The sequence below is a fragment of the Halichondria panicea genome, chromosome 9 (genome assembly GCF_963675165.1).
Source record: "Halichondria panicea chromosome 9, odHalPani1.1, whole genome shotgun sequence".
Classification (NCBI taxonomy): Eukaryota; Metazoa; Porifera; class Demospongiae; order Suberitida; family Halichondriidae; genus Halichondria; species Halichondria panicea.
In genome coordinates, this window is record NC_087385.1 from 5,864,815 (window position 1) to 5,888,382 (window position 23,568).

At 43.1% G+C, this 23,568-nt stretch overlaps 6 protein-coding genes across 9 annotated transcripts; 4 read left to right on the forward strand and 2 right to left on the reverse strand.

Moving 5' to 3' along the window:
• The first annotated feature begins 240 nt into the window (after positions 1 to 240).
• Positions 241 to 5,299, forward strand: LOC135341608 (CLK4-associating serine/arginine rich protein-like). Of its 2 annotated transcripts, none has more exons than XM_064538207.1 (16): positions 241 to 413; positions 512 to 603; positions 926 to 1,024; positions 1,207 to 1,374; positions 1,561 to 1,682; positions 1,976 to 2,072; positions 2,202 to 2,280; positions 2,362 to 2,486; positions 2,727 to 3,008; positions 3,192 to 3,272; positions 3,414 to 4,181; positions 4,287 to 4,372; positions 4,635 to 4,693; positions 4,755 to 4,804; positions 4,945 to 5,066; positions 5,119 to 5,299. In XM_064538207.1, the coding sequence occupies exons 1-16, from the start codon at positions 315 to 317 to the stop codon at positions 5,142 to 5,144; spliced, it is 2,355 nt and encodes a 784-aa protein (XP_064394277.1). In that variant the 5' UTR covers positions 241 to 314; the 3' UTR covers positions 5,145 to 5,299. The 2 variants fall into 2 exon arrangements, with proteins under 2 accessions (XP_064394277.1, XP_064394279.1); XM_064538209.1 differs by having other exon boundaries at positions 356 to 413; positions 512 to 613.
• Positions 5,300 to 5,412: 113 nt separating this feature from the next.
• Positions 5,413 to 9,538, forward strand: LOC135341614 (uncharacterized). Of its 2 annotated transcripts, none has more exons than XM_064538216.1 (13): positions 5,413 to 5,581; positions 5,853 to 5,974; positions 6,103 to 6,222; positions 6,290 to 6,453; positions 6,664 to 6,750; positions 6,871 to 7,020; positions 7,178 to 7,401; positions 7,583 to 7,720; positions 8,014 to 8,215; positions 8,322 to 8,421; positions 8,485 to 8,615; positions 8,862 to 8,999; positions 9,255 to 9,538. In XM_064538216.1, the coding sequence occupies exons 1-13, from the start codon at positions 5,427 to 5,429 to the stop codon at positions 9,375 to 9,377; spliced, it is 1,854 nt and encodes a 617-aa protein (XP_064394286.1). In that variant the 5' UTR covers positions 5,413 to 5,426; the 3' UTR covers positions 9,378 to 9,538. The 2 variants fall into 2 exon arrangements, with proteins under 2 accessions (XP_064394286.1, XP_064394287.1); XM_064538217.1 differs by having other exon boundaries at positions 6,103 to 6,219.
• Positions 9,457 to 14,955, reverse strand: LOC135341602 (uncharacterized). Its single transcript, XM_064538199.1, has 10 exons — positions 14,694 to 14,955; positions 14,448 to 14,498; positions 13,663 to 14,147; positions 12,485 to 12,631; positions 12,238 to 12,382; positions 11,824 to 11,876; positions 11,652 to 11,724; positions 11,312 to 11,457; positions 10,999 to 11,232; positions 9,457 to 10,857 (listed from the first exon to the last, which is right to left on the reverse strand). The coding sequence occupies exons 1-10, from the start codon at positions 14,803 to 14,805 to the stop codon at positions 9,604 to 9,606; spliced, it is 2,700 nt and encodes an 899-aa protein (XP_064394269.1). The 5' UTR covers positions 14,806 to 14,955; the 3' UTR covers positions 9,457 to 9,603.
• A 72-nt stretch (positions 14,956 to 15,027) lies between these two features.
• LOC135341612 (uncharacterized) lies at positions 15,028 to 18,103 on the forward strand. The gene is made up of 10 exons (XM_064538213.1): positions 15,028 to 15,058; positions 15,133 to 15,240; positions 15,295 to 15,408; positions 15,461 to 15,544; positions 15,737 to 15,959; positions 16,015 to 16,091; positions 16,150 to 16,292; positions 16,359 to 16,489; positions 16,949 to 17,100; positions 17,156 to 18,103. Exons 2-10 carry the CDS (start codon positions 15,136 to 15,138, stop codon positions 18,101 to 18,103), a joined length of 1,977 nt encoding a protein of 658 aa, XP_064394283.1. The 5' UTR covers positions 15,028 to 15,058; positions 15,133 to 15,135.
• Positions 18,081 to 19,381, reverse strand: LOC135341641 (cytosolic Fe-S cluster assembly factor NUBP2 homolog). Of its 2 annotated transcripts, XM_064538247.1 has the most exons (7): positions 19,169 to 19,380; positions 19,012 to 19,100; positions 18,845 to 18,954; positions 18,640 to 18,794; positions 18,473 to 18,583; positions 18,346 to 18,415; positions 18,081 to 18,291 (listed from the first exon to the last, which is right to left on the reverse strand). In XM_064538247.1, the coding sequence occupies exons 1-7, from the start codon at positions 19,301 to 19,303 to the stop codon at positions 18,161 to 18,163; spliced, it is 801 nt and encodes a 266-aa protein (XP_064394317.1). In that variant the 5' UTR covers positions 19,304 to 19,380; the 3' UTR covers positions 18,081 to 18,160. The 2 variants fall into 2 exon arrangements, with proteins under 2 accessions (XP_064394317.1, XP_064394316.1); XM_064538246.1 differs by having other exon boundaries at positions 18,346 to 18,583; positions 19,169 to 19,381.
• Positions 19,382 to 19,385: 4 nt separating this feature from the next.
• LOC135341619 (myosin-14-like) lies at positions 19,386 to 23,261 on the forward strand. Its single transcript, XM_064538223.1, has 10 exons — positions 19,386 to 19,579; positions 19,638 to 19,725; positions 19,776 to 20,017; positions 20,067 to 20,204; positions 20,268 to 20,555; positions 20,717 to 20,881; positions 20,970 to 21,083; positions 21,283 to 21,351; positions 21,662 to 21,760; positions 22,970 to 23,261. The coding sequence occupies exons 1-10, from the start codon at positions 19,421 to 19,423 to the stop codon at positions 23,075 to 23,077; spliced, it is 1,470 nt and encodes a 489-aa protein (XP_064394293.1). The 5' UTR covers positions 19,386 to 19,420; the 3' UTR covers positions 23,078 to 23,261.
• Positions 23,262 to 23,568: the final 307 nt, after the last annotated feature.

The window sequence follows — 23,568 nt, forward strand, 5'->3', positions numbered from 1 at the left end:
TGCTAGCCGCGGTGCCAGGCCGAGTTTTTGCTTTTATCAGAAGGGTGAACATCCGATAAAAAGTTGAAAACTCGGCCTACAACCGATGCTAATTGCATGCACATAACCTATATGCTAGATAGCAAACTGTTTGTTTACTGCATCTGCTCCATATACTTATGAGTAATGAAATTCTAGTTTGTGTAAATCAGAAAGAGAAGAGAAAAAACACTTTCCTCCCAGGCCTGGAACAATTAATAGATTCGATAAATAGCCGCGATATGGTAATGATCGATACTGCATGTGTCAAGCCAGCTATAAACTGAGCTGCTACAATGTGGCATGCTGCTAGAAAACAGGAGAAGAAGGTTCGGGAGATAATGGTAGACTATCAGAAGAGAGCTGAGCGAAGGAAAGAGCACTATGAGAAACTGGTAGGTACACCAGTATCATATGGTGTAGTTGGTTGCGACCTTTAACCTCTGCTGGTTACGATTCACCATAAAACCTTAATATTGCTTTCTCCATGCAGAAGATTGATCCCCACCAGTTGCTTCGTGTCCATGGCAATCGGTGTAAAATGCACCTAAACCCCAAGCGATCGGGTGAACTGGATGCAACGATGTCAGTTGGCGTAAGACATAGTGCGACATCTCTCTGACCTCCCAACGGATGACATATGTAGCCTAAGCATTGATTAACAGACTCGGCTTATAAAAATTAGTAGTGGGTGAAATTTTGATCCTAAATTTGGTTGTTACTTTTAGTGCCCTTAACACTACTCCATATGCAGTATAATTATAATATACCACATCACATGAAATACACTTTGGTTACTAGTCTACCCCTGATTGGTTCGTAACTGTTTGCTAGACATTTGTGGTGTGGGCTTGTGCTAATATCGACCGATGTTGCTTCATATCATGGCATCTTCCTCACCCCACAGGATCACGTGGCAGGGTGACTCTGACAACGTGATCTCACGTTACGACGTTAGGATTCACCTCGACTCTATTCCTGACAAAGAAAAGCTGCCACCAGTCGAGTGAGTCTACTTAACAGTTAGGTCTCTGTGAACAGATTTCCAATCTATAGTCTATACTATAAAAGATTTTATAGTAAGTTTTGCGAGCATTACAATGATATACCATTATAAAAATATTTGTAACATTATAAGTACATGTACACCACAAACAGTTCTGTCAGTATTCGTGTGCTTACCTGCAGGTTGTCTCGAGAGGAGCGTGCGGAGGAGTCACGATGTAACTATGAGCGTTATCGGACCCTTGTCAAGAACCTGTTCCACGGCGTGGGTGAGGAGAATGCCCTGAAGCAGATTGACGTCGAGGAGATGTACCCAAAGGACAAGAAACATAAGGGAGACAGGAAGGAAAAGTGGGTGGAGCTAGAGTGTAACAACATGCTAGATTAACTCCTCACTGGGTGCCTAGTTACCACTGAACTATCAGTTGTATCTTTTAAAATGAATGTTAGATATATGTGCTTCACATCTGCCATCAAATGCCGAATTGGTCCCTGCATTATGACCCATATCGCATACACACAATGTCATGCATATAGATCTCGAGCGAAGGCGGCCATTGGGTTCAGCTACTCCGATGTTCTTGAGGAAGACCCCGGGTCTGGCTTCTTAGAACCAGAAGAGGAGGAGGAGAAAGCTTTTAGCAGCGAAAGTGAATATGGTCAGTGCTTGAAGAGTTCTTAGGAAATAAGCATGAATGACATGCTAAACATGTTGTTAGCACGGTACACCTATCTGTGTGTATATTATGTTATCATAATTATGCATTGTTTGTTGAAAAGGTTCATTGTAAACTATCTTTGAGAAATTAGTATTTTATTATAATTATGGTGAGCCCAAAATCTGTGATCTCACTCCACCCTCCCTGTCCACATGCACACACACACACACACACACTCACACACACACACTCACACACACACACACACACACACACTCACACACGCTCCACAGAAATTGACATGGATGTGGATGAGTTCTCCTCAGGTCAAGTGGACAGACTAAATGTGCTGGCCCTCGACTATGGGATCCCAGCAGGAGCTTACAGCAAGTAAGATCAGTACTATGTGTATAATTTTGTTCTATCTGTCAATGGCTGCATGTGGAAGTATGTACTGCGCTTCAATACTTCAACTGAGAATGCGTGTGTTGCTAGCTAGTACATCATACATAATTATAGAACTTTGAGAATTGAAAAGAGTCAACTGGAGGAGCAGAAGCAAGCCAGGATCTTTGACAAAGAGAAGGCTAACCTCTCAGTGAGTTTGTTCTATCCTGATACAATAATATGAGTATCTTGCTGTAATCTAGCACACCCTCACTCACTCACTCACTCACAGGGTCGCAAGTCTCGCAAGGAACGGAAGCAGATGAAGGAAAGACAGATAGTCCCACGTTTGCCCACACCCCCCTCCTATGCTCAGCGTGGCAGCCCAACCTATGAACCTTATAAGGGCGAAGAAAGGTCGGGTGTACACAGTCAATCTCACATGTACATGCACTTGATATCGTATTGCTGGTATGTCCTTAAATTGTCACCTTGGCTTCCAATTGGTGCATATTGAGATAAGTACTTGTATATGTACGAGCACTTACATTGTTTACATAGGCTTCCATTCAAAACCTTGAAAACCAAGCGTTTGATGCTGACTGTATTAGTTTACTATGCTTTAAAAAAATTACTTTTATTTTTGTTATCATGCAGGAGCCAATCTAGCTCGCCTTCTTCTAATTCAGAGCCTGAAGGTCAAGTAGAGTTCATCACTGAATTTGGAGAGCAAAGCGATTCTGAACCAGCCAATAAAGTTCCAGTCGCTCCAACACATGTGTCTCCAATGACAACCAAGTCTAAGACATCTGGTAGTAGCAGGGAGGACAGAAAAAGGAAAAGAAGTCGCTCCAAAGATCGATACGAGTCGAGTAGGTCAAAGCGCAGAGCTCAAAGGTCACCATCCCCTCGCTCTCACAGGCGGCGCTCTAGATCTAGGTGAGTCGTGACTTGTCATGATTATAATGTACAAAGTGGTATGACCGGTACGTGTAAGTGTGCAGTGCTTACTATGATTAGTATCGTATTAGCTGGCTTCTAGTACATGTACTGTGCAGCTATAAACTGTGCCATTCAAATGGTTATTATCTGTACCATCCACTGACACTTGTTCTTGTGCAGGGATGGTCGTTCAAGATACCGCTCCACAAGAGACTACTCTCGTTCTCCTAGCCCCAGAAGGAGGTCTAGTCACAGGAGGAGGTCCGTACTACCTCAAAGCTGAATAGTGTGCGAGGCCTGGTTTGTGTTCAAAATTTGACTCTACATGTAGAGTGTTGTTGTGTTTTTAATGTTAATATTTTACAGTTTTTGTGTAATCAAAGGTGTGTCTCATACACCCAGGTCCAGAAGCTACAGTAGGGATCGCTATTCTAGGAGAAATTCCCTTTCCAGAAGTTCACATAGACACAGAAGATCTCGTTCCAGAAGCCCACGTAGAAGAAGTCGAAGATCGTATTCAAGAAGCCCATATCGCAGAAGGTCACGTTCAAAGAGCCCAAACAGAAGTAGACGCTCTCGTTCCAAAAGCCCAAACAGGAGCAGACGCTCTCGTTCCAAAAGCCCAAACAGGAGCAGACGCTCTCGTTCCAAAAGCCCAAACAGGAGCAGACGCTCTCGTTCCAAAAGCCCAAACAGGAGCAGACGCTCTCATTCCAAAAGCCCAAACAGGAGCAGACACTCTCACTCCAAAAGCCCAAATAGGAGCAGACACTCTCGTTCCAAAAGCTTAAACAGACAATCTCGTTCTAAAAGCCCAAACAGAAGATCTCGTTCAAAGAGCCCATACAAAAGGAAAAGGTCCAGATCTAGTAGCTTAAGTCGTAAGAAATCTCATTCCAAGAGTAGAAGTCCCAAAGCACCAAGTTCCCATTCTGACACCAAGAATCAGCAGAGAGATAAGAGATCTTCATCTCGTTCTGAAAGCTCCCCCTCTCATTCTGAAAGCTCACGGCATAATTCTGGAAGTCCTGAAGTTGGCCGTAAATTTCGAAAGAAATCGTACTCAAAGTCCGAGTCCAAGTCACGTTCCAGTAGCCCGTTGGGAATAAATCAGTCTCGTTCCAGTTCTAGACACAGCTCTGCAGATGAAAGGAGAGGAGAGGAAGATGAGTAAGTGGTTGTGCGCATGTGCTTCAAAGCTTTCCTGAAGGGCCTTAAATTAGTTACATTCATGTGTTCGTGCTGTACAGTAATCCTTGCTTAATTCTTTGCTAGATCCAACCCAGTGCCAGAAGCCAAACCCAAGATGACCCCCAAAGAGCGGCTCATGAAGAGAATGCAAGCACAACTCAACAAGCAATGTAAGCATCTCCTTGTCACTCTACTGAATCATTTTCTCTTGATGTGTCTTGTGGCTTTTTTCTTCACAATGGTGCGCTATATTTCAATCATGGTTGAGCAATTCAAGTGAAAAAAATTCTGCAAATTGGCTATCTTAGTAAAGTATTTTTCACGGAGAATACCCCTACTGTACCTTTGTTGTATAGCGCACCCACACTTTTTACAATTTATATTTTCATGGCTTTTTGCAATCTGCAAAATTCAGCGTAGTTTTACCCACAGTTAAGATGGACAAGAAAAATCAGCAGAAGAAAAAAAAGCTAAAGGTTGTCGAGCAACTGGTAAGTGATCACTTCTGGAACTGTTGATTGTCTTAAATCGTCTATATAATTATATATATAGGAGCGTGAAGAGCTACTCAGAGAGCAAAAGAAAAAAGTGAGAGACATAAGGTTGGTTTTTATGGTCTTATGCAAGAGGCCAGTGCATGTGGATTGTATATCATAGCTGGCTCTGTTTGCCTTGATGTAATACTATAACAAAGATGGCGTTGCCCACTCACTCTACCCGCCTCTCTCCAACACACGCACAGGGATCGCTCCGAGTACACATACACGTCTCGAGGGGAGGCCTACTCTGACCAACCACTACGTTCCCCCACACCTCCTAGTCCAGTACGACATGGCGTCTCTGCTAAAAGCAAAGACTCTTCTGGTAAAAATTGTTGTCTTTTCTTCAAGCCTTAATTGTCTTATATCCTGTACAGAGTTCTACTATGGCCGCTTCTTGTGACAGAAAATTTTTACTGGACTGTATTAAATTCTGTTTGTATTATGCTGTACAACATGGACCTGTACGATAAATAAAAATAAAAGATAAATAAAAGAAGTTTTATACCCTCGGCATACAATATAAGAATTATAAGGTCATGTGCAATATATACATTACAGCATACCTGATCTATGTACATGTACATGGTATGAGTATATCCACTAGACTGTATTAATTTTATTTCAATAGCGATCTTTCCCTTGTTCTCAACAGCAAAACGCTGAAACTGTAAACAAACAAGTCATGTCATTCAGCAGCAATGTGTCAACGAGTTTCGACTTGAAGCCGATGATAGACATAAACCCAGATGAGGCAAAGACTGCTTTGAATATAAACACAGTGGAAGTAGAAGTATCAGACATCAAGCGCTCCATGTCTAGCCCACCGCCGCCTTCAAGGTAAGCAGCTAGCCATAGATGTCTACTGCACTGTGTAATTTATAGTATCTATGAGCTAGTATTAAAAATGCAAAGCCCCTGTGTCAGCTAGCCAGGGACTTCACTACTGATCCAGCTACCCACCCACACATATCGTAAAGCTCTAGTTTTGTTGTATAGAAGTCACTAGAGTCTGCCTTTGTTATTGAACAGTACAAACAAGCCACTACAAATAGCTAGCTATATCAAGAGCTGTGCTTGTCTCAATGACCCCCCCCCCCCTCATTCACAGTGCCCGTGAGATAGAGACAAAGCACAGAGACAGCCATATCCATGCTGCCACCTTCTCCACCTCACCACACAGTCAGGGGGGGATCTTGAAGCCACCCAAGAGGGAGAGATCTACCTTTCCAGGTTTGTTAGCTATGTGTGTCTTTGAGACGCATAGGAAGCATAAAATTAATAAAGACAATTGATAGCGTTTGCTGTTGTAGGACTACAATTGCAAATTGATAAGCTTTGTTATTCCATATGCACTGTAGGTGGGCATGGTCAGGATGTGGATACGGGGCGATCCCCTCGACAATATCAGGAGTACATCCCGGAGGGAGGCATGTACGTGCTCTACGAGAACGATGATGACGACAGCAGGACCAGAGGTGGTGAAGTCACTAGTAGTAGTAAACTAAAGTTTGACATATTTAATGACACTCCCCCCTCCTTGTGCAGGTTCGTCCCGAGGGTCGGCTGTGATCTCCCCCGAGGATGACTCGTTGCTGACTGACAGGCGACCCTCTTCCCACAGGAGGACACAGGACACCAATAACACCTACATAGGGGAGATTGATGGCCGCTTTAGTTTCAGTCAGGGTGAAGACTATGTCAGAGTGGAGGTAGGCAGGCATGGGGTGTTGCTAGGGAGGGGGTCTGGGGTGTTGTAGATTGCTAGGATTGATAGTGAGAGGCTTTAGCTAAGCTAAACAAAGTTGTTTCAGAATCCATATCCTTACATGTACCTACATGTACATTGTACGTGATATAATAGATAGTTACCATGCACTTCATATCAGAGCACCTGTTGTCATAATTATAAACTTGTTCAGATCAATACTGATGGCTCCTCAACATCACATGAGCTGCTCGAGTGTAAGAGGACAGTCCTAAAACCATACCTCATCTTTCTGAAAATGGTGAGTTCTTTTTTTAGCTATGAATGGAAATAGCAGAATCCAGTTTGCATGTCACGTACTGTTCATGTATTTCGTTGTTGTTGTCTCCTGTTTGCTCATAATTAGTTTGTGCTTCTTCAGATTGGTTGGCGTAGGTTACGAGAGGCGGCCCTGGACCTGGCCAGGAATAAACTGAGTCTGGCCTTCAATGTGACCTACCCCCTCTTCATTTTCCTCGTGCTCCTGGCCACCATCATCACACAGAACTTCACCTGCTACTATAGAACACAGGTAAAGCACAGCTGTCACAGCTGCTACCATAGAAACGATTCCATTGTTAGGATTATCTGTAATCAATATTACGTTCTCTGTCAGATAGTTTAGAAGGTTTGAATCAAGAAGATTGAAGTCCATAACTGTATTACTATAGTTACCTCTTCTTCTACAGACGGCCTATTTTGCTTTGAACGAGACTCAGCTGCTGGTCAACTGCACGGACCACCTAGTGGTAGATGAGGTAATCCCTGGACTCCTCATCCTCACTGCCTTCCTCTATGGTGTGTACATTTTTCGTTATGGGGAGCCCGAACACCTAGCTGCACTGATTGAGACTGTGTTCCTTAGTCACAGCCAGGTCAACGTAAGCAAGAAGGGCATCATTAGAGTGCTGAGGTGAGGCTGATATTCATGAGTCGTTAGTTGCATGCACTATTCATGTAGCGTATAAATACAGTAACAATGTCATGTACTATTCATTGTAGCGTATAAAATTAAGATACTGTACATTGTGTGTATTGTGATTCTGTCTAGTTTTCATTGTGTGACAGCATATGCTTGTCATCTTATGCTCCAGGTACTTCCTTGTGTCTGGTGTGCTCTGGATCATACTGGACATCAGTTTGAACATCTTACGACTCCTTAGTCTGCAGCTGTTGGATGACAACACTTTCATACAGGCGCTGCTTATACCCATGAACAGACCTCTCAACAGGTGGGCCTAAGCTTTTGAGTTTAAAAATACAACATGGTTTCTGTAGCCCTAACTATACTGATAATAACGGTGATTTCAAAATGATCCTTAGGTAATCATGTCATGTGATAAAACTTCTGAAAGCCTTGTACATATAATTTTATGTATGTACTTGCAGCTGTAGTTGTTGCTGGTTCAAAAATCATCATAATACATGTACATGTAATTATTTTTCTGAACATGAAAACAAAACATGGGTCCCATTAGGGAAACTTTGCAACTATAAACTCACACTATTTTGTACCCATGTGCAGCACATCGCTTCATAGTGTCCCAGAGAACATTATTCGCTACGTGTGCGTACTCTTCTCTCTAGTGGGGTTTGTGTTCTTTGACCTGCTCTATTTCGCCGTGGTGGTGACGTACGTGTCCGAGAGTCAGCTCATACAATACTACATTTCGAGCATCATGGAGAAAGTGAGGGCTAAGACCTACAGCTTGGAGGATGCTATCAAGGTGAGCAGGGATAAACTGTGTACAAGTTCTTGTGTGTTTGTGTATGATGGTGTGTGGAGGTTTCACATTCATAGTAATCCTTAATCCTTCTGTTGTTTATCAATAGGATATTCGACAGACGTACAAGTACCTCGAAGTGATCAACAGCAAGCTGGCTACACTAACCACTCTCATGATGTTCATCTTCATCGGCAACTTCTTATCATGTAAGCTACTACTAGAATGTTAATCCCACTACTCTCTTGACCTCCACACCATTCCCCCTACAGCTATCTACAACCTGGCCCAGTACCCAGTGATGGACTCTAACTCTAGAACACCCATCTTCTACCTAGGTGTGGTGGTTGGCATTGGCAACATCCTCCAGTGGAGCCTGCTGTCTGCTGCCCCAATTATACAAGTGAGGCCATTGCGATTTAGTTTACAAAATGTGATGGCTTGAGGATCCCCTTATTTCATATCCTCTATTTTTGTTCATAGGATTGGCAATTCTTTTGGCACCAAGTTACATGACATAGTATATATAGGTGGTGTGTTGCTGGCTGCCACAAATGTTTTTTCCCTGAATACACAATCACTATTTGTAGTATCATTGTGAATTTAAAGTCCTTTTCATAGACGAATAAATTCTTTCATGTACCCCCAGGCTGCCAGACTCACCGCCCGTTGTAGACAGCTGCGACGGCTAGGGCTGGAGATCGCCAGTCGACCATTTGTGTATGCAGGGACCCCCCAGCTGGACCTGGACTTTTTTCTACAGTACACAAATGCCACAAGATACACTGTAAGCACTACATAGCATTGTGTTTATGTTTGAGCAGAATTGATTTAGTCTCTTTACAGCACTTGCTAGTTATGCATGATCTCTGCCTCACTGTGAGGGTATCCCTCAGTTCTAGCTGATAATACTTACCTGTACATTTAAATGGCGAGTTTGGAAGGTTCAATTTTAAGATATCTAGCTTGTGTGTTAATCAACGGTTATTTTGGGTTTGATACTTATGGGCATATATATTCTTTTACCTGTCCCCCCCCCCAGGCTAAATTGGCGAGTGTACCTATCTACCCTTCGTTTGTGGTCGGGTTCCTCTTCATAGGCACAATCGTCGGCTCTTTTATCATCTCAGTGAACAATCATTTCGTATTTGCAAACTGGTTCTAAGACTCTTAACACTTCTATACATGTATACCTAAAAACTTTATATCCCCAACTTTTTTAGACCCAGTTTTAAAGCACAGACTCTTTTTATGTACTTTTTCTTTTGTGCAAAATGTGTGAGTGAATATACATGTATGACGGTTGAACAAACATGACTAAGAAGATTACTGTGAGGGGTTACATGCATGAACGATAATTGACATGAAACTGAGCATCAATAAATTAGAAACTAGTTTACAATAGTGTAACAGTTCCTTCTCTCGGAGCTAGGTGAAGATTTGGAATGTTGATGACCTTGACGAAGAACCCCCCTTTCCCTGACTCCGCCCGTATGCATAGCTTGCTTGTACTCGCTCTGAGATTGAGGAGGTGCATTATCACCAAGCAGAGAATTGAATAGTTCCATAGAATTTGGTGTTCCTTTTTTGATGGCAAGGGACGTGGATCGATCTTTGACCACATCATCCACTGAGTGATGACGTTGCTTCTGGGACAGATTATAAGTAGTGGACGAAGAAAATGAAACCAGTTTGTGGTTTGGGGGTGGAGTTTTTGATTTGACTGCTCTGTCTGCAGCAGGGTTGGGTGACAGGGGAGGCTTGGAATGGTTTCTCCTCATTTCTGCTGGCCCTGAATTCGATTTTCCATTCTCAAAGGGTGGTTTCCAAGGGCTAGACGGAGGAGGAGATTTGGAGGAGGGTACTTGCAGGAAGTGCATGTTGGGATGCGAGGTTCGACCCCTCCTCAATCCAGTACGATTGTTTGGACTGTTGGGAGCTGAGTTTGATACTGGGAGGGGATAGTTCAGTTTGTTGTAATGAGGACTGGGGGACCCGTTTCCACCACTGCCGTAAGCTGGAGGGTCCTTCATCATGTACATAGGAGGTGGAGCTGTTCTTTTTACAGGGGACAGGGATCGAGGACCAACTGCAACCCCTTTGTCGGAGTATCTTCGTACCGGGGATAGATTCTCACTCATGTGTCCTCTAGCGGCGTATGCACCGTTGGGAAGACCTCTCTTTCTCGTGGGTGGAGAATGTGGGAAGATGGGGTAACTCGAGGTGATGTCGCCAGGAAGGGATACGGTGCCGTCAATATCCATTTGAGCTCCGGTTAGAGGGAACCCTAGTTTCTTGGCAGCTACAGGAGAGTGGTGTAGAACGGGTGAGCCCATGAATGTATACTCGTCTTGACTCAGGTCTTCCGGGTCAAGGAACGAATGTTGGAGAGCTTGAATAACAGCATCTTTCTCGGTTACAGTTTGTCGCAAAGAGGAGACTTTTGTTTCGAGTTCTGCCAGTTTCTTGTTTGTGTCGGTGAGTTGAGATATGTACGAGGATCTCTGGTGACAAAGTTCTTGAATGGTCACTGTTTGTTCTGAAACTGTCCTCTCCAACTGCTCCATACGAGAGTCCCTGGGAATGACTGCAGCCTCCAACGCCATCTGCTTCTCTGCCACCAGTTCCAGACACCTTTGCTCCCACTGGAAGGGGGGAGACGTGCAGTTAACATGAACTCTTGTTTCAGGTACCATAACATTGCACATGAGTTGATAAATGTAGCTACAGATAATATTACATTCAAGAGAAAACACAGTTGGAATGCCCACTATATACATACATACCTTGATTAGGTCAGCTTCCAGAGTGGCAACCTTTACAAGGAGGTCTGCAGGTGTTTTCTTTATGCCATTACTCCCGCCACCCACTGAGCCACCCTTGAGTCGCTGGATCTCAGCCAGCAGCTGCCCTCTCAAGTGTTTCTCAAGCTTCTCCCTCTTAGCACTCATGCTCTGCATGGCCGACAGCACTGACTTGAGCTTGTCTATGCTTTGGGAGTACATCTGGGACATCTTTTTCTGAGGAGGAAAGAAAAAAATTGTGATTTTGCTTTGGGCTTCTTTGTACGTATAATGATTGGTGATTCAGTGTACTCACTTCTGTCTCAGAATTGATTCTCTCGGTATGGGAATCGGAAGTAGATTCCCCACCAGCTCCATCACCTCTGTCCCATTCCTGGAGTTGTATTCTAGTGGAATGGAGATCCTTCTCTAACTGTTCACGAGCAGCCACGGACTCTTTATCTGGAGGTAGTACCAAGCAAAGATAAATGCACATAGTCAGGAATAACAAGCAAGATGAAATGTATATATATAGTCAGAAATAGCCAACCCACAAAGCTCCAAATACAACATACACGACAATAGACTCGTTAGTAGCCAAAAGGAACAGTACATGAGAAGGTAATGTGGGAGGCTAAAAAGAGGTGCATTCTTACTTTGCTTTATTAGTCTCATGATCATGGTGTCTCTTCTGCGTATCTCCTTAGACCTGCTCGGGCTGGACACCTCCTGTAAGAATAACGACTGTGTTAGCACGGGAATGGAGGTTATCTAGGTATCAGTACTGTAGAGTAACTAGTGAGTGCTAACCAGTTTCGTACCACATACCCCGTTCTTGATATCTCCTTTCCCATCTTGCTTTTTGTTCCTGTGAAGCTCAGCTGCAGAAACACACACACACACACGATCATTTGGCTCAGTGAGCTAGCGAGCAGTATACCTCCATGCATTCAATCCATTACCTAATGGCATACCACACAAATTAATTCACAGTGTTCCATGATTCCCTTTAATAACATTACAACCAAACATAGTCAGTGGAGCATATCAAAGAGCTAGCTTGTTTACATCCTGCCGCATGCCACAGTACTATTGCATCAACACTCCATAATAAGGGCACACGCACCTACACCCATACATCTCTCTCTCTGCCTCGAATTAAGCTATGAGCAAATCAAACATAGTGTTTGGCCCTGACCCTAATGACATGTTCATGGCAGGCTGAGTCACAACAACCTTTACCTTTAAGGTGAACAGTTTCCGCCTTGAGGCTACGGACTTGTTTCTCGAGCTTTGTCCTCAGAGCACCTTCAAGCTTCTCCCTCCTGTTGGTGCCTGCCTCCAGCATCCACTGGCCCTCGCGTATGTGCTCAATCTCCTGCTCCAACTGTAGTAGGGGGGACAGTGTGATGTACAGTATTCACTAACATTTTATCAGAGTCAATCATTACTTCACCACAAAATCAATCACAATAAAAAGAACACTTACTTTCTGCAGCTTTCTGACTCTCTGGTAGTAGGTTTCCAAGTCTCTCTTGAGAGCTGTGTTTTCTTCCCTCAGGATATATACCAGTCGTGAGTTGCAGTTCTCCTGGAACTCAGCTTTAGCCGAGATACTGAATATGTCCTCCCCTTCCTGCAAAGACGGTACCAATAGCCATTACTAAATGTACTTTGTGATCCTATTATAATCAGATAACACATTATTCAATAGAGGTTTCTATATCTATTCAGGTGCTAGTCTGTTGCTCACAACTCGGCATTGTATTGTCACTGCTATCAACTTGTTTCAACAAGAGGATTGTTGTACCACAACGTTGCTTCTAATTCCTGGTAACAAAAGAATACAGTCGTTGGCCATTCACCAGTCCCTTTGACATGGGTTTCGTACACATTGAGTGTATAGTGACAAGACACAGACACGTACAGGATACATCACCATGCCTAGCCACACACACACACATTAAGAAATTAGCAAATCGAATGCTCTCTATTGCAGTACATACAGAACAATAAATGTGAAACTATGCAGTGGAAGCCAGAGTGCATTCCATGAGAAGCCACAGCATTATTGCAGCAGAAGGGTTTCATGCATGTTCTGTCTAGTAGGAAGAGCAGCTATCAAGAGCTAATGTCCTCACTGAGATTGGAATGTGAATAAGGTGCAGAGGGAACTTAGACTCAGTACTAATTACCGTCATGAACGGAGGTCTTTATTTACTAAATACAACTGTCTTAAATATCAATTACCTAACTTTGTTTGGAACAAACTATTTACTTCCAGATGTTACCCAACATTGATACGTACTGCAACAAAGTTCAAAGCATGCAATAGCTGTACACATTAATAACTGTCAACCAGAACAGTGTTGGCTAGGAGTGAATACGCTGAGATAAAAGCTGAAAGAAGTGTGTCTAAATAGTGGAGGTATGCAGAGGCCTATTACATTTGAAAGAGTTCCATGAATTGAGACTAATAATTCAAAGCATATTTATCTAAGGAAAGTTGGCCGCAACTTTTTTATTCGTTAATTAAAAGCCTTGGGTATGCTCATACACGTAGAACTCTAGTGAAAAAATTACGTTGGGTTAGGGTTAGGCTGTTGCATGCTATGATACTGATATCATAACATACAACAGATTTTAGTATACGAAACACACACACACCTGAAACAAGCTGTCCAGACTCCTGGAGAGCCTCCTCATGTTGTGACTTCGTAGTGTGGCAGTTGCCTTGAGCCTGTTGACCAGCTCCCTCTCTCTCCTCTCCACACTCACACCCTCGTGGGGACTGACATCTCGACTTCGGAACTTTGTAGGAGAGTTCATCCCAGAGCTGATCGGGCTCTCCAAGCTCAGGGAGTCCGGTGAGATGTGAGTGAAGCCCTCCATGTATTTGGGGCTGATAGGAGTGTGGCCTCTCTTAGTGGGGGAGAAGGTACGCTGGTCCAAAGTACCAGTGCTGTACTTGGGCCTGGTTAGCCTGTGGTTGGGCGAGTAGGCTGTTCGTGTGAGAGTCTCGCTGAATCGTCTCAACTTAGCAGGTGATCTCACTCGTCGAGCAGGCGAGTCGATGATGAGATCAGCTCGCATTGTGGTGATCTGTTGGAGGATCTTAACTCGATCACCTCCCTCCGTGATCCGTAACTCATCTGTATATAGAAGGGGATGCACTATGAAATTTGTTAATTAGCTAAGTAAACTGTGGTGTGCCCTATGCCACAGGCACTTATCATAACTGGATTTTAGTGGTGTACAGTTTAACCACATTTGTAGTTGGTTTGCAATTCACACAGAACAATGCTGTTTACCCCAAGTCTAAATACTCGGATCATTTATGTTGTGTTGCTATTGCAGTTGCCAAATTGTTCCGTATAATGCAGTGATCAATTGGCTAGAAAGCTGTTGCCACATGCCGTATTGCTATGCCATACATGTATGCACTAGGTTACCTAAAGCAGCAGAGTTTAGCTTGATGAGGATTTCTCCAGTAATCCGGTGATCTGTGAGGAAGAGACGGATATAGTTTGACATATATACATACAAGACAGAGCAGGCATTTACTTTATCATGCATGATTGCACACACAAAGGAGCTCGTGGGAGCCGGAGCTAGCTGAGCTGAGCTAGACCTCATTGTTTGTAATTGTCTAATACAAATACTGAAGCTCATGATGATGCATTCTGTCCACTACATACCTTTAAACTGCTCTGAATAGTCGAGTGAGAGACCCAGTGTGCTCAGCCACTTTGCTACCTCCTCTGTGGACCAGTCCAGAAACGATCTTGCAATTTCCCTATCCATTGGCATTGCTTGGTATAGATAGAGCTCAGCGTCACTTTATACTGACTGCTGACTGCTGTATATACTTTTAAAGCTTGAGCTTGAGAGCTAGGTACGTAGCTAGCTAACATCAACAGCTAGTTAAGTTACAGCCCACATTTCAATCATGCAGGATGCTTATCACATTAGCAAGATCTGAGACCAACGTCATAATACATTCTTCTGAAAGGTTGCCTGGAAACAGGTAATGAATAAGTCTCTTGCAAAGAAATGGTAATAGGTAAGCAATGTGCATAACTCTTTGTTGTTGTGCAGCAGGTTAAAGTTGCTGAAATTCATTACCATGTGCTTCAGGATATGATTAGGAGCAACGCTGTCGGTTCCCTTCTGATGTTTTTGTGCATTGCACAAGTTCACTCCTCTGCACAATTACAAGGCACTCTACGCAGGGAATCACTAAAGGTACAAATAATTATAACAAGTGTATTCATGCTAAAATTACGAAACATGGATTAGGATGAACTTGGAGAATGTCCTAAAGGCATGTGGACAATTGCTTCCATTAACGAGGATCCAGGCATATGGCGTGGTAACACTCTGGTTGAATTTCATTTACCAGCTCCCAATAAGGTGAATGAGATTCCTACATTTCCACATAAATCAATTGTCAAATTTTCCTCAGATTGCTATAAGATATGAGGTAATTTTTGCTTGTGAAGGGATCGCTATCAACGGAACAGGACAGCATATATTAAGAGTTAAAAAGGTTAGAAATGAATATCAATCCCGGCCCACCAGTAGTCATGTGTTTAATTAATGATTGGCTATCACCAGTGAAACAACAGACAAGGTAGACATTATTGTGGGTGCTATCTCCAAATGAGTGGGTGGGTAAATAGACTGAGTGCATTCTTTAACCCACTTAAACAGATTGCTAACTGGCATTGTGTCCTAATAGGATCAAAAGAAGGCAGCACAATTTCGCCTACACCTCCCTGTGCCCAAGGATACGGAAGAGCTTTATCACTATGGAGAAGATCTCAGCCACACTTGCACATTTGAGCTAAAAGATATTTCAAAGCACTCAGGCTCACATAAAACGCCTAGTGTTATCACCCAATGCAACCTGAGAGTGAGAACATATGAAAATAGGATTCTCCCAACCTGCAATTACGAGAAGAGTAAGATCATCACTAGCTACAATACATAATTATGTTTTTTTTATGTTTTTTTCAGGCAAGCAACTAATAGAGGAAATTGAAGTATCTAAAGAGCAAGGACAAGTACAGATTTACTTCAAACACTCAGCAAACGTAACTACCCACAACTAACCCCATACAGCTCTCTAATGTGTCCCCTCCACACACACAGGATGTAGTTACTGCCGACCATGATTGTTATCGACACAATGTACTGGGCCACAACAAAACTATGACTATGAAAGCTGAAGTGTTTCCATTACCTCCACCTGGCACTCACAACACTGCCATGCTAGTGACGTTCTATCCCCTTTGGTGAGTCAGTTTAATGTGTTAATTCGCCTACAATAATTGTTTCGTGTGCGTATAATACATGTACAGTGATTTGTACAACAACACTGTGAGGGAGTTCTTTTCTCACCAACGTATGGAAGATTGTCACTTGGAAATATTCTCCATGTGCCAAGAGGGAATGATTTCAATTAACGAAATGAAGATTGATTTTGATGATGGTAAGCCTGGAATTCTACATGTAGTTTGCATGATTATTAGAGCCCTACATAGTCAAACATTAATTTACAAGAAATTCGGCCTTGGATCATGGGCTATTATCTATGGTATCGCCAAATTGGCAAATACTTGTATCTCTCAAGTATGAAGTTTGATGATATCCCATTTGAAAGGTCTATAGTAAAGTTATGGCTGTTTAATCATTGGTTGCGGGACTCTTTCAGCTACCACTTAGAATTCCAAAGGATCTTTCAATTGGTGTCATCAAAGTTCAGATTATTTTGATGAGAGATAAAAAAATATTATTTGCCAATTAATTTTGGCAATATCATGGATCCATGGTCCAAGGCCGAAAAATGACAATGATTATGGCCCCGATAACATCATTGACAATTTCACTAAAGTTGTGGCTGCTGAAAGATGTTCAGCTAACCCCCTCACCCATGTATAATTCTCTACAGATGCTATGCTTTGCCATCCACCTAAGCCATCCTACATAAAAGCCCTAGAGAGCGTGGAGCTGAAATTCAGGATCGAAAGTCTGCCAATAGCTGGGCTTCTGTTTCTACTCATCGTTAATGGAGGACTGTACCTAGTGATTACACCATTTGCAGTAAGTAATCTAGCTAATTTTGTTGTTCCTACAAATGAGACAAATATTCCTCCAGATTGTAAAGTGTGTGAGGTATGCACTCAATAAATTGAGAAGGTTGGAAAAGAAACGAGTAAAAAGCAAGGAGAGAAAACAACGAAAACCAGACACCAAGGCCCCAGACTCAACAGAGTACAATGAAATGGAGCTATCACTATTCGACAAACTTAGTGTCGACGATCTCAGACAGACTCCTGCCAAGGAAACCATCATCACTCAAGTGGAAGTACATTTTGATGCAGAGGTGGTAGACAAACAACCAAGACTGGAGCCAGTGAAAGATGGCCATGGTAACTCAAAACGTAGAAAGTCTGTTAAGAAACGAAAGCATTCAGAAGACCATGAACATGATCATAAGAAAAGAACAAGCAAGAAACATAAGGGATCTGAACAAAATGCCATTACACAAGATTCGCCATCCAACCACCAACCCTTATCAACTGCACCACCCCCGTCCATAACAACTGCACCTCCACCTCCTCCACCTCCTCCACCCCTACCAAGTGCTGCAACCGCAACCATTTCAACTGCTCCACCCCCACCCCCACCCCTACCAACTGCTCCAACTGCTCTTACCCCGACCATACCAAGTGCACCCCCACCCCTACCAAGTGCTGCAATCCCAACCATACCAACTGCTCCAACCCCACTGGTACCCCTACCAACTGCTCTTACCCCAACCATACCAACTCCACCTCCACCTCCACCCCTACCAAGCGCTGCAACAACACCAACCACACCACCACCTCCAACCCCACCCCTACCGACCATACCACCACCTCCAACCCCAACCATACCAACTCCACCTCCACCTCCACCCCTACCAAGCGCTGCAACAACACCAACCATACCACCACTTCCAACTCCAACCATACCAACTACGTCTCCACCTCCACCCCCACCCCCACCAAGTCCACCGCCACTCCCACCAAGTGCACCTCCACCTTCTCGTAACAACGATTGACTACAGCTAATACAACACTTAACACAAGAATAAATGTATTAAAATCTGATTATTATTCTATGATTGTACTAACAGTTTATCTACAATATCTGTCATTGCTTTCTGTGCTGGTGTGTCGTGATATACCTCTGCAAAACTCTTGCCTTCCTCCACACACTGAGTCAGTCTTGGGTCCAGTGGCACTCTCCCTGTGTTAAAAAAAAACCCATAGTAACCCCCTCGACCAGCATGAGTGGACCTACCTAAGAACGGTACACTGCAGAGTTTTGCCAAGCTCTCCCCTCCTCCAGTGGAGAACACATTAGTACACTCCTGCATGTATAAGCCAGTGCACGGCATGACAATGTAGAGGTCGGGGTATTGACTTACTGTACAGTTGGGGCATACAAAGCCACTCATGTTCTCCACAATTCCCAGTATGGGTATTCCTGTTTTACGACAGAAACTCAATTCTTTACGCACATCAGACAAAGCAACTCCCTACAGAAACAGACAATCAAGGTAGCTACTCAGTCAAGATACCTGTACTCAGTCACCTGGGGAGTGGTGACAAGGATGGCTCCGTCAGGATTCACATTCTTGACATTCTCCACAACTGTAATGTGCTCATCGCTAGTACCTGGTGGTGTGTCTATGAGCAGGTAGTCCAGCGAACCCCACACCACATCAGTCAGAAACTGTTTGATCATGGCTGTAGAAATAATTAGAATGAAGTGAAATTTATGATCAACAACAACCTACCATTCTTTTTGGGTCCTCTCCATATCACTGCATCGTCTCTATTCTGTAGCAGGAACCCAATAGACATGACCCCGAGCTTCTTGGAGGGGTCAGTATACACTGGAATCCATCTACAAATAATCACGTACTTAATGTGTTGATGATGTGCCATGTACTAGTGGTCGTACCCCTCTGAGCATTGGTGTACATCATTATTCTCCAGATTGAGCATACGAGGAATACTGGGGCCACACAGATCCACATCCAGGACTCCCACCTGTACCAAAAATATTAAATGGACATCTTTGGCACAGAACACATTAATTTTCAGACACCACCACTCACAGTTTTGCCTGCTTGTACCAGTGAGAGAGCTAATTGAGTGGTCATGGTGCTCTTGCCTACTCCACCCTTCCCAGACAAGATCAGTATCACATGCTGAACCCCTTTGAGGATGTTCTGGGGCTCTTTTTCACTCATTTTTTTGTCTGATCTTAGGCTACTTTTGCTGACTGTAGGATTTTCTGATCTTCCATTGCCACGTGGGTTAGGTTTCGGTCAAATGAGGAGTCACCATAGAGACAGCATGCAAAAAAGATGGCTGCAAAGACAACTGTAGTGTCAGACACAAAGTTAGCGCTAGAGCTGCTAACAAGACTTCAAGAGACGCTAAATAGAGCTTCTGACAAGAATGACAGCCTCTTAGAGTCAATTGAGACCTCTGAAACAAGGGCGCAGGAGAGAGGTGGTGAAGAGGTGAGCTGCAGAAAGGGGGGCGGGGCTGCTTTTTACAACACTTTTTTTTCATTTTCAGGCTTCACTGTTGAGGAACCTCCGTGCACGTCTAGCTGCTACACACGCTCCTAATGTTGCGTTGAAGAGAGATCTTGGCACTTTTGCAGGTAAGCCACTCAGTCTAGGTGAGTAGGCCTATTAACCTCTAATATCGTAGGCACCTTTGAGAAGCGCTACAAGGATCTTGATGGTTGTCTGAAGGAGAATCAGGCATTACAGTTTCAACTGAAGAGAAATGAAAGGGACCTGGAACAGCGTATTAAAAACTATGAGGAGGAAAGAAAGCAGTTTGAGGAAGAGAGAGCTATTTGGAAGGAGGAGCTGGAGAGAGAGAGAATTGAAGCCATTGAGCAAAACGATAGACTAACGGTGCTATCAGAACAACTGGCTGGTGTGAAGGTGCCTCCAATAATTATAGCATTAGTTAATTATTATGGAAATTTCTCAGGTGGAGCTAGACAAAAAGAAAAGTGATTTGGCCTCTCTGAGAATTGCCTTTGAGGAAGAGAAGCTAGAGAGACTAAACTCTGACGGGCCAGCACCAGATTCTGAGGCCGAGGCTCTCAGACTAAAACTGAAAGAACAGGTCTGTAACTAGTTTATAACTAGTGTAACTAGTATAACAACTATGTGTTTCTGTTGGTTTCAGGTGATTCGCAACGTCCAACTGGAGAATGCTCTACTTCAGACAGAGCTTAGTCTGCATCAGAAAGAAGGGGCTTTAGTGGAGTTGGGTGGACGTAATGATCGTCTCCAGCAAGACATCCTCCAAAGCCGAATGGCCTCTTCGAGAGCTGTGAAACAGTTTGAAAAAAGAACAATGGAAGCTAACAAGAAGCTCTCTCAGATGAACTCTGAACTCTCTAATGCCCATGAGCATGCTCGGAGATTTCAAGACATGTTAGCAGCAGAAAGACGCAAACAGAAAGGACTCAAAGTATGTTCAAGTCATGCATGTGAAGTATTTTGAATGCATAGTTATTCACATCTGGTAAAGATCCTTCCATGCACATTTCTCATACGCACATGTAAACATCATTGGAAAAGGGTCATAACTTCTAAAAGCTTCTTTAGAGATCTACCCCTTGTCCCCTGCAGCATGCTTTGGAGCAAGAGCTTCAGAAGAAATCTACATCAAGAGGAGGAGATGGTATGAGCACAGCTGCCCAGAGGGCCTACATTGACACTCTGTCAGAGACTCTGGTAGGCACAGGCAAATCTCAAAATCCAATGAGAGTGGATGACGTTGTCAGGAAAAATGAGGTAAAATGATCGAGGTAAAATGGAACTGTGTATATTGATATTGCCACCCCTGAAATCGTTATGTGGGCATTCATGTTCATTAATGTAGGTTGTGTTGGTGGAGAGTGCAAATCTGAAGGCTGAGATACGGAGACTTCGAATTGAAAATGGTGACCTGATGAAGAGGGTTCGATTTGCTGACAGTAATGCACACTACATGAGAGTAAGGCTTGTTTACTCATGGTTACACAAAAATTGCACTTTAGCTTGGAATGAGAGGGAGATTAACAGCATCTGCATTCCCAAGACATGTACTACCACACACACTTTACTCCCCCATTGCGCAATAATAATTGTTATTTGTTAGTGTGCGATGAGGCACTATGCACTGTAACCACTGTGTGTGTGTGTCTTGCATTCAGAACCAAGTGGTGGCTAATGTGGCAGACAGGGCTGAGCTTGTTAAGAGACTGGAAAAGGCAGAGGCCCAGGTACCTTGCCTACCTCACAATGTCGCTTCATTGAACAATGCGCTTAATCATATTAGTGACTATAATTATCTGCACTTAAAATATCCCCACAACAGTGAATCCTATGCTCTTATGGTGGTTAGAATTCTGCTTAGGCTACAACAGAGTGCTGACAACTGTTACGATCCTCTTAGAATTTCCTGGTTTGCTCAGGATTCTGTGTATGTACTTGTGTTGACTACAGCTTCTGTATTTTGAAATTTAAGACTGTTTTTGTTTTGCCATTTCTATTACGGTGCATGACCAGCTGCCTTGCTAATCTTGTTTGCAGTACCATAGTCTGGACCAGTCTCTCTCCAAGCAAGCTGCTGACTGGGTGTCTTCTAAGCAGAAACAGACAAAGTCGGAAAGAGCGATAAAATGGACCAAGGTATGTACTGTGCCCAGGTTGTAAATATATAGTACACCGGAAAATTGCTACATGTAATTCCCAAGCAAGATGCGCTGGTAGATTAATTTGGAGCTGACCATAAGGAATTTCAACAGGTGTGAATAGATTCCTTCTTTTATCATCTATTCCCTTAACGAATAGATTCCTTCTTTTATCATCTATTCCCTTAACAACTATTCCTACCCCCCATATAATACACGATGCAACTGATATGACTATAAGGTGCTATAGAGGGGGTGTCTGTGATTATTATTGACACAACAGACTAATCACTAAAAGGACTTAAATTGTTGCTTGGTAACAGTCCCAAGGTACTGCAGTAGCCCTACTTGGTTGATTGATTGTTTAGTAAGTAGGTTCAGCACAATTGAAGTAAATTCATTCATGCAGATAACATTACTGGATGGTTAGTGGTGTTGCTTGGTAACAGAGGGCTATAATACCCTCCGTCAGTAGGGGTCCAATATGGTTTTGGTGGTGTTGCTTGATAACAGAGGGCTATAGTACCCTCAGCAGTAGGGGTCCAATATGGTTTTGGTGGTGTTGCTTGATAACAGAGGCTAGGTAGAATTACGACTTTGATGGTTGCTTAGCTGAACATATGAACATAAAAATATTCCCATGGAATTAAACCATTAGTGTAGGATGTGCTTACATGTTTAGTAAGTAGGTTCACCACAATTGAACGTAAATTCATTCATGCAGATAACATTACTGGATGGTTAGTGGTGTTGCTTGGTAACAGAGGGCTAGTTGGGGCCCTAAAATCAATTTTGTCAGAGATGGTTTTGGTGGTGTTGCTTGGTAACAGAGGGCTATAGTACCCTCGTCAGTAGGGGTCCAATATGGTTTTGGTGGTGTTGCTTGGTAACAGAGGCTAGGTAGAATTACGACTTTGATGGTTGCTTAGCTGAACATATAAACGTAAAAATATTCCCATGGAATTAAACCATTAGTGCAGGATGTGCTTACATGCAACTTGTGGAAGCTAGTAGGCTATATTAATGCCAGGAGTACATGCATGCACTCCTGGCATTACTACAAACATTCAAGTGTTCACTGTGTGAGGTCAAACTATACTTAAGTGGTCTATCCATTTGCTACACCCCCATCGGGCTTAGAACAGGTGTACCTGTAAACTGATAGCTTGTGTAATTCAATACCCATGCACCCATTATCTATTTATAGATTGAGCCAGTGCCAGTTCTTGGGGCGAGTGAGAGGACGTGGAACAGTGCTCCTAGCTCAGGACGGTCACAGGCTCTCTCAAGGTCCATACAAGTACACAAGTGGTGATCCCTTCGTGTTGAGATCAACGCTTTATAGAACACTCTGTCAGTGTTTATTTACATGTGTGTCAAATATTTGGTGGTGTTTGTTTGTGTTAATTGTCATTCCATGGTAACACTTATACACTTAATTTAGCGCTATCTATGTAAATCCAACATTTTGTTTTAACATGAATGCCTGTATACATGAATTGCTTGTTGCCAGTAGGCTGCAGTAACTATAGTCTGTGCTGTAGACATACTGGCTTCTATTATTATTATAATTACAACCACTGCTTTCCTAAATTACTGACATTCTGGGTATAGTGAAAGTTAGATCTAGATCGAGTTACTGTTATGCGGAAACATTAGAGTAAGACTTATAATTATTATTCTGGGTATTGAAAGTTAGTTATGCGGAAACATTAGAGGAAGACTTATAATTATTATTCTGGGTATTGAAAGTTAGTTATGCGGAAACATTAGAGGAAGACTATAGTAGGTATAATTATAGTTTTA